An 18,876-nucleotide genomic window follows, 5' to 3' on the forward strand; every position below is an offset into this window, starting at 1 on the left:
CCAAAAAACTCAAGTGCCCTCCTCCTACCAAACAAAGGCCCGTACACTAGTTGGAGGTTGGGGTTGGGGGGAGGGGGAGGGGTTGGAGGAGCCGGGGATGGGCTGCCGTAAATGGAAACACGGTATTTAAACCCTCCAAATCTGCTGCGGTTCTCCATTTCAGACGGTCTGTCATTAAACCGCGTCAGAGATCAGACCAGGCGAGAGAAAGGCCTCCCTGCTGCCGCTCGGCCTGGAGGAGAAGCCTTCCCTCTGTTCCGGGAGTTCATGAGAAATCCGCCACAGGCCGGAATCTTCATCCCGCTGATCTCCTTCTGACGAAAGACCGCCCGTGTTCCCCGAGCACCGACTCCAACGTTCTCCATCGTACCAAAAGCCCAGGTCAACGCACCTACTCCGTTCCACACTGTCCTGGAACGTTATCTTCCCAATCACATGGTTCTGGAATGTTCTTATCCATTCCCACTGTTCTAGAACGTTCCCTTCCCAATCATGTTTTTGAAACATTCCGTTCCATTCCCAGTCTTCTAGAACGTTCCCTTCCCAATCACATGGTTCTGGAACGTCCCATTCCATTCCCACTCTTCTAGAGTGGGTTCTAAAGTGTTCTCCCAGTTTTCAGTGCTGTATGGATTTCTGGATGGTGTGTGGAAGCTGACACTAGAGGAAACATTCTAGAACCGTCTCTTTCAGTTCCAACTGTGCTAGATCATGTTCTCCTCATTCACACCGTTCTAAAATGTTCTCCCTTCATTCACAGTGTTCTAGAATGTTCTCATCTGTTCACACTGGTCCTGGATCTTTGTTCTCCTACCACAATTCTAGACTGTTCCCTTCCCAATCACATGGTTCTGGAATGTTCTTATCCATTCCCACTGTTCTAGAACGTTCCCTTCCCAATCATATGGTTCTGAAACGTTCCATTCCATTCCCAGTCTTTTAGAACATTCCCATCCCTATTACAAGGTTCTGAAATGTTCTAATCCATTCCCACTCTTCTAGAACATTCCCTTCCCAATCACATTTTTGGAACGTTCAATTCCATTCCCACACTTCTAGAACGTTCCCTTCCCAATCACATGGTTCTAGAATAGCTCTGAAAGCTGTTTACACTGTTCTAGAAACATGAATGGGCGGGGCTAAACTGCTGCAGGCTGAATATGTCGTAACATTACAAAAGCAGAAGCCGTTTTTGCAGCTTGGTTTGGGTAAGTGGACGGCGTGGACTGGACAGGGAGTGACCGCTATGTTGATTTCTATGTTATTATATGAAAAAATAACAGTAGCAGGCGAGCAGCGTTCCTGCTAATACACTGAATAAAGACTCACAGGCCAGAGGTCACTCTTTGAAATACACATACATTTTATTGGAGGACAGTTTGGGTACTTGGCGTTGGTTGTAATACAGTTGTTACCTATTTTTTTTTGTGTGTGAGCAAACGGTGGGAGGAATGGCTCTGGAGCGGTCCGCACAGAACCGGGAACAGAAAGCGATGAGCAGCAGGATTCCGAGCGGCCTTGTCCTGCCCCGAAGGCCAAATGACCGAGTAGCGTTTAGAAACCAGTGTCTGTTCACGTTGGGATTCTCCTGTCGTGACGAAGCCGGGACAGCTCGTCACTCGGGACACGCTTGCCGCTTAAATCCATTTACGCCAAAATAAGGTTCGGTAAAACCCATACCGCTCGGTTCAGCCTGCCTCTCAAATAAAACCAGAACGAACAGAAACAGCTGAAGAATGTCTTTATTTAACTTCATAAGCTTATCGTAGCATTAGCTAGAGTATAAAGTGGCTATACATAGTCTGTTAGCTAACAATAGCATAGCTGCACGCTAACTGGTGTTGAGGTGAGGAGCCCACTGGCCTGTGGCTCGCCAGGTCTGCTCAGGTGTGTAGAAGACTTTTTCTTCATGTGCAGTTGTGTGTGTTTGTGCTCTGCTAACGGAGCCCATGTGCATGCTAACATGTCTAAGCCAATGACCTTGCTTCTTTTTTAACATGCACGGCTGACGGGTGCTAAATCGCTAGCATCAAAGAATTCAGAAAGTCTCAAATATCAGACCAAAGCACAGTCGCAGGAGAAACATCCGCACAACCCTCATAAACAGCTAGGCTAGGCTGGCTAAGTTGGCAGCTCAGTTTTAGGGTTTGGTGGTTTTACTGTTTCTACTGACCAACATGACCAAGCTAGTCGACAAGCATGACTGGCATGACCAGTGTGACCAGCTGGACTATGCTAGTCAAGCAACATGCCTAGGCTAGCATGATTAGTGTGAACAGCTTGACCAAGATAATTGATTAACATGACCATGCTAGTTGACTGACACAACATGCATTACTAAGCTAGGCACCTAGCATGACCAAGCTCATTAACTAGCATGACCAAGCTAGTCAACCAGCAAGACCAGCATGACTACAGGGGGTCAACTAGCATGACCAGGTAGTTGGTTATCAAACTAGATGACTAGCTTGTGCAGAATGTGACCAACATGACCAAGCTAGATGACTAGCATGAGCAACATGACTAAACTAATCAACTTGCATTACCAAGCTAGTCAACCACCATGGTCAGCATAATCAAGCTAGATGGCTAATCAACCAGTATGATCAAGCTAGTCAAATAGCAAGACTAAGCTAGTGAACTAGCATAACCTAGCTAATCAAGCAGTATGATCAAGCTAGTCAAATAGCATGACTAAGCTAGTGAACTAGCATAACCTAGCTAATCAAGCAGTATGATCAAGCTAGTCAAATAGCATGACTAAGCTAGTGAACTAGCATAACCTAGCTAATCAACCAGTATGATCAAGCTACTGATTTAGCATGACCAAGCTAGTCAACTAGCATGACCTATGTAATCAACCAGTATGATCAAGCTACTGATTTAGCATGACCAAGCTAGTCAACTAGCATGACCTACATAATTAACCAGTATGATCAAGCTAGTCAACTAGCATGACCTAGCTATTGAAGAGCCCCCAAGGTAGTACACTAGATAGTGAGTAGGGTGCAGTTTGGGACACGACCAACTTGACCAGTGCGACCAAGCTAATCTATCAAACTAGCCAGCTGAACCAGTTGGCTAGCACTGGGTGACCAGCCTACACCTTCTGGAAGCAGCTAGCCTCAGCGGCTGCTCTTGTTTAGGTATATTAGCGGGACGTCGTGTCTGAAATGAAAGAGCATTTTTATTCGCTATTTTTTTCTTATTATCAGATTTTGAAGAAACTCATGCTGATCGTGCTGCAAGACACCAAAGGCGGGTGCGGGTACACTATTCGAAAGTCGGCCTCGGTTAGGCCACGCTAACACTGACGGGTTTAGCTAAGAGTTCGTAACCCAGCCTGCGAGGAACCCGGGCTGTTCAAGTTTTCAAGTCATGGTACACAGTTTCGGTGCGGAGGTGTGTGTGTGTGTGTGTGTGTGTGTGTGAGTGTGTGTGAGTGTGTTAGGGATATCATGTCTGCCGGCGTGGTCCCACCTGAAGATACGCTGAAGGATTAATTACAGGCACCTACTGATCATTAGGTTATACGGACTATACGGTGGACGCGGTGGTGGGGCGAGAGAGGCCCGCAAGACCCGGCCGTCTCTCTCTCTCAGTCCTGCTTTTCTGAAATGTGGTCGAGTGAGGAAGATAGAGCCTCTCAGGCTGGCGGGTCTAAAGCTTCGCGTCTGATCAGCAGAGTTCGGTATTTTTAACGTTATACGTTGCAGTTGATAAATTTCATGATGCTTTAAATCCGTTATCAGTCTCTGAATGAATGAATGGAGGCGTTTAGACCCTCGGTGTCGGTGTCGAGACACACCCTATCCCCCCGGACACGCCCCAGCCCATATCCCAAATATTATTTCATTTAATATATAACGTATTTAACGCTGTATGGATGTGTCCAGGGGGATAGGTTGTGTCCGAGGGGTTGTGGGGGTTAGGATGTGTCCAGGGGGATAGGTTGTGTCCGAGGGGGTGTGGGGGTTAGGATGTGTCCAGGGGGATAGGTTGTGTCCGAGGGGGTGTGGGGGGTTAGGATGTGTCCAGGGGGATAGGTTGTGTCCGAGGGGGTGTGGGGGGTTAGGATGTGTCCAGGGGGATAGGTTGTGTCCGAGGGGTTGTGGGGGTTAGGATGTGTCCAGGGGGATAGGTTGTGTCCGAGGGGGTGTGGGGGGTTAGGATGTGTCCAGGGGGATAGGTTGTGTCCGAGGGGTTGTGGGGGTTAGGATGTGTCCAGGGGGATAGGTTGTGTCCGAGGGGGTGTGGGGGTTAGGATGTGTCCAGGGGGATAGGTTGTGTCCGAGGGGGTGTGGGGGGTTAGGATGTGTCCAGGGGGATAGGTTGTGTCCGAGGGGGTGTGGGGGGTTAGGATGTGTCCAGGGGGATAGGTTGTGTCCGAGGGGGTGTGGGGGTTAGGATGTGTCCAGGGGGATAGGTTTGTGTCCGAGGGGGTGTGGGGGTTAGGATGTGTCCAGGGGGATAGGTTGTGTCCAAGGGGTTGTGGGGGTTAGGATGTGTCCAGGGGGATAGGTTGTGTCCGAGGGGGTGTGGGGGTTAGGATGTGTCCAGGGGGATAGGTTGTGTCCGAGGGGGTGTGGGGGGTTAGGATGTGTCCAGGGGGATAGGTTGTGTCCGAGGGGGTGTGGGGGGTTAGGATGTGTCCAGGGGGATAGGTTGTGTCCGAGGGGGTGTGGGGGTTAGGATGTGTCCAGGGGGATAGGTTGTGTCCGAGGAGGTGTGGGGGTTAGGATGTGTCCAAGGGGATAGGTTGTGTCCGAGGGGGTTAGGATGTGTCCAAGGGGATAGGTTGTGTCCGAGGGGGTGTGGGGGGTTAGGATGTGTCCGGGGGGATAGGTTGTGTCCGAGGGGGTGTGGGGGGTTAGGGGGGGTAGGATGTGTCCAGGGGGATAGGTTGTGTCCGAGGGGGTGTGGGGGGTTAGGGGGGGTAGGATGTGTCCGGGGGGATAGGTTGTGTCACGACTGGGGTCACGCACTGGTTATGGCTGAAGCTCCGAAGCTCTCACACAGACGTTACACTGCCGACAGTGAGGGAGCTTAAAGGTTCGCTCCAGCATGCGCCGACATCTCCTCCATCTCCTGCTTCCACAGCTCACGGCCGGGTTCCACAGACAGTCGCTCTGATTGGTGTCTCTGTTCTAAGAAATGAGCCGAAAACAAGTGAAGTCTATGGGCAGTTGCTAAATTCCGTCTCAGTCTACCGTCACTGTCGCAGTTTCCATCTTTTTCCATTGACAGATTAGGTTTCTGCGCGACAGCAGTCTAATGTTTATAAAAACTTGTATTCAGGTTTACAATTTTTTGTAAAGAAAAATGTCACCTTTTCAATAATTGCATTAATAATTAATAATATATTAATTATTCATACATAATAAAAATGAATACATTAAAAATAAATTCAGTTAAAATGTTAAAATGTATCTAAAATGACTTAGATTTTTGATGATCAAGAAAGATAAATTTTATAAAATTATAATAGAATTATATACACAATCTATTGTCAAATATGGTTATAAAATCTCAAAGCAGATAACAACAACAAAAATACGTAAACTGATATCTGGAGTATATCATTTAACGCTGTATTTACCTTTTGTTTACAGAAATATCAAAATATTAAATCTGACATTTTTCAAATCAGCCCTTTCATTTATTTTTGTATATAATACTTTAAATAACATTTTCATGAATTCCTCAGTGTTTTATAGGGAGTTTTAAATTGTAAATTTGAATTGGATCTTCTTAAAGAAGTGAAAATAACCGGAACTACTTTTTCGCTTTTTTTTCGTCTTTGTTTGTTTTTTAGATTTCTTTATAATACTGTGCAATTATTATGGTATTATTCCTTGGTGTTACATGGTATTATTGTTATTAATACTTAATACGAAGGTGTTACTACATCCTAACAGCTGTAGCTTCAGTTTTAAGGTTTATTCGCGGAGTTCAGCAGCTGCCCATTGACTTGCATTGGAACTCTGCAGGTTTTCTGCTCTTTCCTAAGTTCAGAGAGACGTGATCGACCAGACGCTGTGGAAGCAGTAAACGGAGGCTAGGTAGCTGGATTAGCGGAGCGCTCCTTTAAAGGCGTGCTCCTTTAGCATGGCGTAGACCATCACGGTCCACAACTCGCTGCAGTATTGCTTATGTTTCAGCGCTGTGTGTTCGGGGCGAGGGCTGTTGAGCATCACTGTCTCGTGGTCGGCTGCAACACACAGCGAGATATTGCTTGTCTTTAGCCTCGCGCACCCCGCCAACACTTTTTAGCGCTTTAGCGACTCGTTGTTTTGGGTTTTTTTTTTTGTTTTTTTTTTGTTTTCTTTCTTTCTCTCGTCTCGTTTATTAAAGCGATGAAGCAAAGTCGGTTAAGGTCAAAGGCTTTCAAGTCTTTGCGATAGAAACGCATTCACAAGCACGCATTCACACTCGTGAGGGTTGGGCATTGTGTGCATGTGCGAGTGTGTGAGCGAGTGTGTATGATACAAAGGCTGGTGAGAGTGAGGAAGTCCAATGAAAGCACGCAAACACACACACACACACACACACACACACACACACATGCTCGCACACACTCTCTCTCTCTCTCTGCTATGAAAGCTGCTAAATTAGCACTAAAGTAAGTCTAAAAATCTGTACAATATCTTTAAATACTGTATTTACAGAAATAAACATATGTTCAGCCACCTCTCTCTCGCGGCCTCCGGCATCGAAACCACATCGAGGACAAAAAAATAGAAACACAAATCAGCATCAGTGAGCTCCTCGGCCTGCTGAGCGTTGAGGATCAAGGCAACGAGCATATTGCGAAGGCTATCTTCGGAAGCTCACCTCGCACCTCACGACGCCTTCCAGCGAGCGATCGAGCTGTGCGTCGATTCACATTCCAGGATTCCTGGTTTTTCCCTCCTCCCAGCACAACACACTGAGCTATGGGGTAAGATACGAGCGAAAGGTTAGTGACGAGTGTGTGAGTGTGAGTGAGTGAGCGAGTGTGTGTGTGTTAGTTCTCGTCGTCGTTAGCAGAATCCACCTCTTATTCGCAGCTTTGAGGTGCGCCGAGTGCGCGATACACTGCAGCTCATGCAAATCGTGATAAACTAAACAACAAGTACGACTAAAAACAACAATCTGAAAATGAATTAAGGCAAAAACAATAAAAAAAACGTATGTTGCCGTAGTAACGAAGCCTTCCCATGCAGCTGCGTTAGCGCTAACAGCAGGAGACTGTAGGATCTAGTTATTCTTGAAGGCTGGGTGACCTGACGATGACCCCTCCCCTCCCCCACCCCCCCACCACCCAGAAACTCCTACTCCTACTGCTACTGATGGGTCAGGGCTGGGTTTGGAGATCCAGGCCCAGGTCAGTCTTTCCCTTTAAGGTCTGTTTTCTCGGGCCCCTGGCCCTCTGTGAGCGGGACAGCAGAGAGACGTGCCGAGGCGAAGTGATGAGCACCGACCGCTGTGTCTTCTGGACGTGAACACTGATATGCTGAATACTATAACACATGCAGAAATGCCAGTCTCACCAACAGTCAATGACCGGTAGTGGGGATCTCCGACAGCGGTAGTTCGAGCCCGACCGATACGCCGCCTGGCTGCAAAAGACCGATATTAGCTGATTCAAACCTTCCACAGGTTTATCAGAATGGGCGTGATTCCCACGGATAAAGCCCATCTGAAATGACAAAATAAATACAAATAAATTATTTTATTTAATTTGTTTTTGCTAATGTTGCTAATATATGTAGCGATGCACAGTATACCGGCGGCTGATCTGCCATTTTGATGATAAATAGTAAAAAAAAAAAAAACGAATAAAACTGATCGATAATTCTGACCGATATTTTTGCGTATTTATACTCATACTTTCAATTTTAGAATTTACTACAAATCAGAGCTACTGGCTGAAGTCTTGACGTTTTTTTTCACAGGCTAATTCTAATTCTAATTGTCCTTTCCGCCTTAAATTATGCAGCTGCTGCTGTACTTAAGGTGGAATGGAAAATCTAGTAAGAAGCAGGCAAATGAGAAATGAAATTAAATCAAAATTAAATTTAAAAATTAATATTTTATTATTTTCCATCGTTCATTTCTAAACTAAACTGGAGGACTGAGGTGATCAAAAATAATAAAATATAAAATGTTTGATCAAATAAAATAATATAGCCGGTGATTTACCACCAGTGATGCACAGGCGGCTGATGTACCATTTGATGATCAACAGAAAAACATAATTATTAATATTTTTAATATTAATTTTTTCCAGAAATCTATTATCCCAGACCTAGACATTCCATATTGGTGCATCTCTAATCAATATTTTCGATAATAAGACGTTCTACCGGTCGAGCCCTGATCCTGATGCTAATGCTAATGCTGCGTTCCAAACAACCCTGTGAACCCAGTAAAGCTTCTGAACACCTGACCTGGCGCTGTATTTAGAGCACCTTAAGGTTGGGATACAGTGAGTCTGGGTCAACGCTGTGCTTCTCTCTGGACGCCAGCACCTTCACATGACGTCATATGACCACTTCCAGGGACTGTTACATTTTGTTTGGAGCGTAGCTCCCCCCAGCTGACCTTCATTCGACAGTGTGAGGCTGGCATTTTCCTTAAAGAGTCTGACCCGCCCACTCAGACAAGCCACTACCACCCTTTCAGTTCTCAACAGGACAAAAGCCGCCTACCACTGGACGAACTGTACAACCGACTGGACACGAGCCTGAAGCTCAGAGTAGTTTGATCGTAGCTCTGGTCGATCCCGAGCTTTACCTAGAGTGGTCTTGCAATTCAGAGGAAGCTTGCAGTTGCAGTTTTTATAGGCATTAAAACAAACAACAAAAAAAAAACAGACCAGCATGATGCTGAAGGTGGGCGGGGTCACTGTGTGCTAATTCACAGCAAAGTCGCCAGTTTGGAAAACTAACACTGGACATTCGTTTCAATGTTGGGTCAGTTCTGGTGAAGGACCCACTGGAAACCATCCCTCGGGGTGGAGAGCTGCTTTCCTCATCGAAAGAGTTTGGACACGCCTACTTTTAGAGGTCTTTTCTTTCCCATTTCCCACATTTTAGACCAATCGTGATGTAACCTAGTCCAGCACCAATGTTGTGGATGAGTTACCAATAGCGCGGGTAGCTACAGTCATTAGCTCGAGGAACAGAAGTGGCACCTGACCCGAGTTATAAGCCGGCTAGCTAGCTAACTTTATTTCGTAAAAGTAGCACAACCACAATAAGCTAGTTAAAAGGCATTAGTCTTATTTACACTCGTACACTAACAAGCCAACACGTGATGAAGCACCAGACTGTGTTTCAAGGTGTTATGTCTGTCGCGTAGCGCTACGTAGCATAGCGGCAAGTAGCTGATCGTACGGGAATGGGATACAGCAAAGCGCGGCTATACCACATACAATACATCACAGTGACGGCACTAACGTTAGCTGAGGTAACAAACAAGTAGCATTTATCTGTCTAAACCAATGACTGTTTAGAAATGAAGGCAAAATTGTCTTTTGGTAGACCCGCCCCCTTCTCCCAGACCGAGCGTCAGTGTCTCAGACCGTCTTCATTGAGCTTCCACTGCAGAAGCAGAGTGCATTTCCCCCTGGATTCCCAGTTTGTTTGGTAAGCGGACGCCCCAACAGTAAAATAAAAAAAAAGACTGCTCTCTTCCAGCCAAGGCTGTCAATCACTTAATTCCCAAAAGTGTAGCCCCGCCTTCTTACAATAGAGTAAACTGATTTCTGGAGAAAATTTAAAAAGTGGGCTGATATCAGAACAGGAAGACAAACTGCTGGAGTTTGGAGACACTGGAGATGGAAAGACGAAGTTGAGATGGAAAATGGGCGGGGCTGTTTTCTCATTGAAACATATAGGGGTAGGTGGAGCTACACATTGTACTGCAACCAGCCAGGAGAGGAGCTATGGTTGCTTCACTTTTGAGAGACGTTGCGCTTGCTGCACATGTTCTCTACAGTCATTGGTGTAAACTCAAAGCCATATGCTAATACTGGCTCTGGATAAGTGTCAGTGCATCATTAGCAGCACTAGTGGGGAAATTGGGGATGCTCCATGACTCTGCTTGGCACATCCGGTGGTCTACAGTGGTACCTCACAGCTCTGATGTCCTCACCATTGTTCTAAAATGTGGAAAACCCCTCGGAAGTAGGCGTGTCCAAACTCTGGGTGTTCCAACCCTCATCAAACACAGCTGATCCAGCTCATCGATGCTAACTAACTGGATCAAGTGTGTTCACACTGAACTGAATCAAACTCTGAATGAAATGAACCCAGATCAGAAGGCTTGGTGCTCACAGCAGAGCGTGATCTACATCATTCCTCCCTCCCTCCCTCCCTCCCTCTCTCTCCTCACTGGCTGAGGAAGTCAATGCTAGCTTTGACGCTACGCGAGGTCGCCACGTCGACAGCCATGGCCCGAATCTCGGTGTCTCCGAACTGCATGAGCGTCTGGATCTCCCTGCGGGCCGCCGGGCTCTCCGTTCCGCTCACGTCCAGCCGCAGCGTCCCGCACTTCCGCACGCCGGGGTCCGAGATGAAGCCCACCGACTCCTTCTCCGAGCAGTAGACGTGGATGACGATGACCTGCTGGCTGGGCCTCGCCGGGGTGTAGCTGCGCTTCACCGTCTCGCCCAGCGCCACCGACTGGTCTGTGTGGATGAAGGTGTCGAAGACGTCGGTGCACCAGCGCGTCCCGTCCTTCACCAGCATCTTCTCGGGAGGGTGCTTTCCCTCCACGAAGCGGTTCAGGACACCTACACCGTAGGTGAGCGGCGAGCGGCGCACTTTGATGACGCCGGGGTCCAGGCCGAACAGCACCGCCCCCTTCAGGATGGTCAGGCCCACGTCGTGCGGGATGATGATGCGGCTCCGGCCCTGCAGCATGTCCTGCACCGCCTTCTGAAGGAGCGGAGACTCGGCAAAGCCGCCCACCAGAAACAGGAACTTGATGTCCGTCACCTCGGGCCTCTCAAACAGCTCGGCTGAGAGGAGAAAAGGGGGGTGGGGGGCATTTAATTTTTTTCCCAAAACTTTATTATATTAGAATAATCAAATTTTCTCAAACTGACACCAACACAACACCACTGAAGCTCAACACGCCTGGCCATGCTGGCTGGTAATGACGCCTAAAGGACACCAGAGGGCGCTCTGGAAGAACACAACTAATGACTGCCTTCTGAAGACCCTGACTGGCTGAAACCAATCCACTGTGACCACTGGTGTAGAATAATTAAAAGCAATATGTGATATAGATCTAATGATAGACAAGACCACACACACACACACACACACAGTGTCAGTAGAGAAGTGAGCTCAGGGACACTTACTGAGGTGCTGAATGATGTGGTCGATGGTGGGCTTGAAGAGAGCATTCATCGCATCAGGGTTCATCCTCAACATGCCCTGGGATGACCACTTCACAAAGTCCACACTGTGAAGAGAGAGAGAGAGAGAGAGAGAGAGAGAGAGAGAGATTAATAACTAATAGTAATTCAGACACCGGCTCGGCCCAACCACACTAATTACCAGTCCTGCCATCAAGATCTGTCCCAAAACCAGCCGGTGCAGCCGGTCTTCAGGACCTCATCAGCCTTACGCAGCTGACCACAGCAGTTCTGGACATTAAAACAGCTGACTGCACCTTTAATGACACTCCGGGCACTCGGGGAACTAATGGCAGCCATCAATGCCGGGATTAACAGCACATGACTAGCATGTTAAAACACACTCAATTACCACAGGGACAGTGAGTCAGCCAGAGAGAGGACGGTAAACACGCCGCATTTACCGCTCATGCGCTCTGTCCTTAACGTCCGTGATGAAGGAGCGCTGTTGGTAACGCGAGTGGACGCTCTGACTCAGAACAGCGGGGCAGCGGGCGAGAAATACAAGTGTAATTTAACCCACTTATCACAGAGTGTAGCGCAGAACTACAGAGCGGGAGCACGTCACTGTTTTCCCTTCGGAATATGGATGATTACTGCCATTAAAATGTCCTGCAGCACACCACATTCCTCTAAATGCCTCCATTTACCCCCCTCTCACCGCCCTCCTTTACCCCACCATCCCTCTCTACACCAGGGGTATCAAAGCACTACACACACACAGCCAGCCGTCCGTCCGTCCTTCCATCCACCCCTCTGTCCATCCATCCATCCTTCATATAAATCCATCCATCTGCCCATCAGTCCATCCCTCCATCTATCCCTCCATCCTATAATTTCATTCATTTGACCGTCAGTTCAGCTCTCCATTCATCCCTCCATCTATACCTCCATCCATCCTTCCTATAAATCCATCCATCTGCCCATCAGTCCATCCCTCCATCTATCCTTCAATCCATTCATATGACTGTCAGTTCAGCTCTCCATCCATCCATCCCTCCATCTATCCCTCCATCCATCCCTCCTATCAATCCATCCATTTGCCCGTCAGTCCATCCCTCCATCTGTCCTTCCATCCATCCCTCCATATATCCCTCCATCCATCCCTCCTATAATTCCAATCATTTGCCCATCAGTTCAGCTATCCCTCCATCCATTTCTCCATCCATCCCTCCATCCATTTCTCCATCTATACCTCCATCCATCCTTCCTATAAATCCATCCATCTGCCCATCAGTCCACCCCTCCATCTATCCTTCAATCCATTCATATGACTGTCAGTTCAGCTCTCCATCCATCCATCCCTCCATCTATCCCTCCATCCATCCCTCCTATCAATCCATCCATTTGCCCATCAGTCCATCCTTCCATCCATCCCTCCATATATCCCTCCATCCATCCCTCCTATAATTCCAATCATTTGCCCGTCAGTTCAGCTATCCCTCCATCCATTTCTCCATCCATCCCTCCATCCATTTCTCCATCTATCCCTCCATCCATTTCTCCATCCATTTCTCCATCCATCCCTCCCATCCATTTTTCCCACCTACAGCTATTCAGCCCTCCCTTCCAGCCATTATCCCCCTATACCCATATACACTATATGGACAGAAGTATTTGGACACCTGCTCATTCAGTGAATGAGAAGACTTTCTACTAGATTTTGGAAGAGCATTGCTGTGAGGATTTGATTGCACTCAGTAACCAGAGAAACCCACCCCCCCCGCCGCCCACTCACTTGCTCTTGCGCAGTGCGTGCTCCACGCTGTGGCCCCTGAACTTCTTGTAGTAGTCGATGAAGGAGAAGGGCAGGTTGATGTTGAGGGGGTTCGTCCTGTCCGGAGCCGCCGCCCTCTTACGGGACTCGAACGCGATCATCAGGTCCACCCACGCCGCCGGACGCTTGATTTTAAACTGGTCGATGAAATCCTGACCAAAGATCTTACAGAGCAGCTTCTCGAACTCGTAATCGATGCCGATAGAACCGTAGGGACCTCCTGCAGACGGGGCAGACAGAGGTGGAGAGAGGGAGACGTGAGGAGGCAGATAAGAGGAAGAATCAATGCTGATCAGCTTACATTACACACACACACACAGGTCAGAGAGGTCAGTGTGTCTCCTACAGCAGAGCAGAGTAAAAAAAGAGGACAATGGGCAGCAGTGGTACCAGATTCATTCAATCTACTCACAGACATTCGGGGTGAAAAACAGACCCAAATCGAGGTGGACAGGCCGGTCAGGAAAACTCCAGACACTGAGCTACTCAAATGGGCAGAAAGCTGACCAGCCCACCTGACTCAGGTACAGTCATCTGGACTCACCTGAGGCCTTGTAGAGCTCTTTCAGATGACCTTCGGGCATCCGGATCTGATGCACCGTCAGATCCACTGTCCCTCCGCCACAGTCCACCACCACATATCGGTCACCTAGAGAACAGCAGGTAAAAGCTATGGTCAAAAAATTATTTCAATTAATAAAATATTTCTAATTATTGATAATTATGGTCTGCATTTGTTAACAAACCCTGAAAATGTAATAATTTCTGTATTAAAATATAAAAATATATATATATATATTTAATAATTGCTAAAATTACTTAAATAATTAATTGATTAATTATTTATTTATATATTAATAATTAATTATTTATTATTCACAAAAGCTGTACTTGCTAACAAACCATTAAAGAAAAAAAATCTGTATTAAAATATCAAAAAATATATTTATTTAATAATGACTAAACTTAATTAAATAATTTATTAATTCATCATTTATATATTAATAATTCATTGTTTATTCTTTATAAAAGCTGCACTTGCTAACAAACCCTGAAAGAAATACATTCTGTATTAAAATATCAAAATATATATATTTAACAATTACTCAAATTATTTAAATAATTAATTGATTAATCATTAATATATGGATATTTAATTGTTTATCCTTATTCTGGTGTCAACAAATATATATATATATATATTCAACATCACATTCAACATGCAACACCTTTAGAAAGACATAATCAGAGTAAAGTCACATGACCTTTTCCCCCAGTTTCCTCTCTCGCTCTCAGGCTCTATGGAATTCTATGGATTTTCCATAATTTCATCACACACTGGTGTTAGTTGTGAGTGAATGGCTAGACCCCCCCCCCAACACACACACACTGATCCATAAAAATCCCTGATTATCAGAATTTGATTTGCATGATTTTCATCATTTCAATATTACTGTTTACTGTTAGCATTCAGGCCTAATCAGAGTCAACAAAGGTCAACAGAGGTCACAGCATGGCAGATCCCGAGCCTGGGCCTTCAGTGCACTGCAAAGCAAAGTGCTGGTGATGCTGAAACAGAGTGAATCTGACAGGGTGACCTCAATCGAGTTTGTTTTTTTTTTTTTGGGGGGAGGGGGGGGGGGGGGGTGCTGGCAGGACTGGTGACCCAATTTTAGGGTTCTGCAGTGGTGGTGGTGCCATGGTTTCCATGAGCACAATCCTGGGGGCTTGGTGGACAGAGCGCTAACAGTGCTGAGCAGGGCTTTATTAGCGGGGAAGCAGACGCCTGAAGCTCTAATAAAAAGAAGCTCCTCACAGAAAGTTCTTCACCTAATGGTGATGAAGACGCTGCCTGATGCCTGAGACACGGTTCTACCAGAGTTCTGAGAAGAGTTCGGCTCTAGAACCTGCTTTTACAATCAGATCATTAAAATGGTGGAGGGATACATGCTGCAGGGTGTAGTGCAGCTACAGAAAGTAGTCCCTAAAGAGAACTGGATTAGATGAGATTCTCCACTTTTTTTTTTTACCATCGTCATCATCATCATCATCATCATTCCATATAAAACTCATGTAGCTGCACTAGTGGGTTTGAATAGGAAATAAATTATGGGCTGTATGTGTTGTAGTCATGGCGACCGACGCCTCCTTCCATTGCCCTCCACTGTAAAGAGATCAGAGTGGGTGAATGACCCCACATCTTGATCATGATGCTAAACGAATGTCTCACAAACCCAAGACAGCTTGTTTTGGTGTTAGAGTCTCTGCTCTGTGCTCCAGGTTGGGGGGCCTGAAGGAATCGTTCACTGGTTTTGGTGGTGGTGGTGGTGGTGGTTTTGGTGGTAGGAGTGGGGGGGCAGCATTGTATTGTGCGTGAGAGCAGCGTTACACAGAGCACGAGCACAACAGTGACACAGCAGAAGAGCGAGAGAGGACGAGGAAAAAAGGAGAGAAGGGAGAGAGAGAGAGAGAGAGAGGGATGCGGACTCTACCTTCGTTGAGTTCGGACCAAAGCTCTCCTATGACATTTTCCACCAGAAAGGTGCGGCTCTGCCGGTTACGGCGCACATGCTCCTTGGCTGGTTATTGACAGAAAGAGAGGGGAGTGTGTGTGAGAAGCTGGAAAAGTGCTCGTGAAGCCATGTGAGTGTGTGTGTGTGTGTGTGAGTGTGTGTGTTGTTTTGTGGTTTGATTAGCACAGGCAAGGCATCAGCATGGCAGAGAAACGGGAACTGGAGACGTGGCTCTACTAGACATAAACTAGCTGAGGTTTTGGAAGCCCAGCGCTTTTATTGTCTACTTTTTATTTCATATTTTATTAAAAATACTAATAAACAAAACATACATAAAGATATATACAATAAAATAACTTTATGCTTAGAAAAAAAAATGCTGTATATAAATGCTTGTATTTGAAAAATTAAATAAAATAATATATAATATATAAATTCTAATATAATATAATAAATATAATATCTAAAATTAAAAATAATACATTTAATAAATAACAAAATGTACCCCAAAAGTAAATCATTTTAAATAATGCATTTATATTTTTTTATTAATTTAAAAATGATATTATTAAATAAATGTAATATATAATAATAAACTAAATATATATTAAATGTATTTAAAATGATAACAAATAAATGACAACCAAAATAATATCACAAAATAAAATATCAACAATAATTGAAATATATATATAAATGTGAATAAACATATAGCTACAATAAAAAAAGAAAAAGAAATAATAAGAAGAAAACAAATAATAATTACAATATTACTATATAATTACAATATATTTTAGTTTGTTTGTTAGTTTACACTATGTGTGAATTCTGTGTTTGCATGTATGTTCTGCCTTCTCACAGATGTCTCACACACCCTTCCATGAGCTCAGTGAGGAAACGGAAAGTCGACTGGTCAAATCCAGGACGCTGCGTTTCCGTAGTTACATACATAATACAAACCACAGTGACACTGTAACCTCTTCCACGTCCCCAGATTCATAATTCAAAAACCACATGGAAAACGCTGGATAATCAGTCATTATTATGATAAAGGACGCAGGTATAGAAGTCAAAATAAATGGTGTCAAAATAAAAGTATATAAATAATCATATAAATAATAAATATAAAAATACAAATACTGTCAATGTAGCATCCATTCCCACGTACACAGTCCATGCATGGAAACTAATTGTAAACGTGTAAAAGTGTGTGTGTGTGTGTATATATATATATATATATATATATATATATATATACAGTTTAAGTTTTTAGTTATGAAATGAATGCACACAAACATTATAAGTGGACATCAGAGGAAATAATCTAGAGGGGATCTTCTGAATATAACCTAACTGACACACAATAGCATGATGACATCACTGAAAATGCCCTACACTGCCATCTGAGAATGTTTCCAAGCAGGAAGTTGAGCTGTAGAGCGTGTGGAGCTGCAAGCAGGCTGGGGTCAGCACCTCTGACACAGAAACAACAGGGCAGGACACCAGGCCGGTCTCAAATGGCTGACCCCTGACCTGCAGTGCCACCCAGGTACCAGCTACTGGCGGGGCGACAGCCAGCAACAACATGACCTTCTCATGAGCTTCATTAGAAACACCCACCTTGTGCTTCCACTAACTGGCCACTTTATTAGAAACACCAACCTTGTGCTTTCACTAACTGGCCACTTTATTAGAAACACCAACCTTGTGCTGTCACTCACTGGCCACTTTATTAGAAACACCAACCTTGTGCTTCCACTCACTGGCCACTTTATTAGAAACCCCTACCTTGTGTTCCACTCACTGGCCACTTTATTAGAAACACCTACATTGTACTTCCACTCACTGGCCACTTTATTAGAAACACCTACATTGTACTTCCACTCACTGGCCACTTTATTAGAAACACCTACATTGTACTTCCACTCACTGGCCACTTTATTAGAAACACCTACATTGTACTTCCACTCACTGGCCACTTTATTAGAAACACCGACATTGTACTTTCACTCACTGGCCACTTTATTAGAAACCCCTACCTTGTACTTCCACTCTCTGGCCACTTTATTAGAAACACCTACCTTGTGTTCCACTAACTGGCCACTTTATTGGAAACACCTACCTTGTACTTCCACTCTGGCCACTTTATTGGAAACACCTACCTTGTACTTCCACTCTGGCCACTTTATTAGAAACACCTAATGTAAACTGTGCTTCAACAGATGAGATACAGTCTCTAACTGTACATCAGCAAGGGAAAGCTACGAAAGAGGAAGGGTTTCCGATAAAGTGGCCAGGGAGTGTGTCCAAAGAAAAAGACAGAAGGAGAGCAAGAGACAGAGTGTCAAGAAAAGGACACAGAAAAGGCACAGAGACACAAACAGAGACAGAGCGAAAGCAAGGGCGTACCTGTTAGGGGTGGGCGAAAAGCTAGCTAACGCTAATATAACTCTTTACAAAGTGCTAACTGCAACATTAGCAACCCACCCCACTCCACCCGGACCGCCCAGTGCTGACTGTACCGTCCCCTGGGAGAGTGAAGAATTTGCTAATGGGCGATTCTTTAAGTCTGAGGGTTTCTCGATAGCGTTAGCTTCAGCTAGCAAAGATAAAAGGACCCTCTCTGCTGCCCCCTGTGTAAAGGTGCTGTTACTGCAGTTAGCGCTGGTTAGTTTGCAGAAGGAAGGTAAGAGAGTAGTTAGCCTAGCATAGCCACACTCCCTCGGTCTTGCCCAAAGTGTTCTTAAGAGTGTTCATGATTTGCCCCTCCTGACCTATACCTCCAAAACCGCTGCATTTCAGGGGAAGGAAAAAATACACACATACACTATATGGACAAAAGTATTGGGACACCTGCTCATTCATTGTTTCTTCTGAAATCAAGGGTATTTTCTGCATTTGTTGGAGTAACTGTCTCTACTGTCCAGAGAAGACGACTTTCTACTAGATTTAGGAGCAGGAGCATTGCTGTGAGGATTTGATTGATTCAGCAACAAGTGCTACAAGAGTTAGTAAGGTTAGGATGTTGGATGATGATCACCACCCCACCTCATCATCTCCAACTCCCAACTCTCCCTAAAAGTCCACCACCATCATTCAGAGAACACAGTTCTTCCACTGCTCCACAGCTCCTCAATGCTGGGGGGCTTTATACCCCTCTAGCCCACGCCTGGCAT

The 18,876-nt window shown here is 45.4% G+C and overlaps 1 protein-coding gene across 1 annotated transcript in view; it reads right to left on the reverse strand.

Annotated features, from left to right (window-relative positions):
• Positions 1-7,302: 7,302 nt before the first annotated feature.
• hspa12a (heat shock protein 12A) overlaps positions 7,303-18,876 on the reverse strand; it is a 34,830-nt gene continuing 23,256 nt past the window's right edge. Inside the window, exons 8-12 of the mRNA XM_072690101.1 lie at positions 15,680-15,766; positions 13,732-13,836; positions 13,149-13,407; positions 11,354-11,457; positions 7,303-11,008 (exon numbers count right to left, since the gene is read on the reverse strand). Of these exons, the coding sequence (XP_072546202.1) occupies positions 10,377-11,008; positions 11,354-11,457; positions 13,149-13,407; positions 13,732-13,836; positions 15,680-15,766 (1,187 nt within the window). The 3' untranslated portion in view covers positions 7,303-10,376. The remainder of the gene's footprint in view (positions 11,009-11,353; positions 11,458-13,148; positions 13,408-13,731; positions 13,837-15,679; positions 15,767-18,876) is intronic.

Source organism: Salminus brasiliensis, chromosome 10, assembly GCF_030463535.1.
Source record: "Salminus brasiliensis chromosome 10, fSalBra1.hap2, whole genome shotgun sequence".
NCBI classification, from domain to species: domain Eukaryota; kingdom Metazoa; phylum Chordata; class Actinopteri; order Characiformes; family Bryconidae; genus Salminus; species Salminus brasiliensis.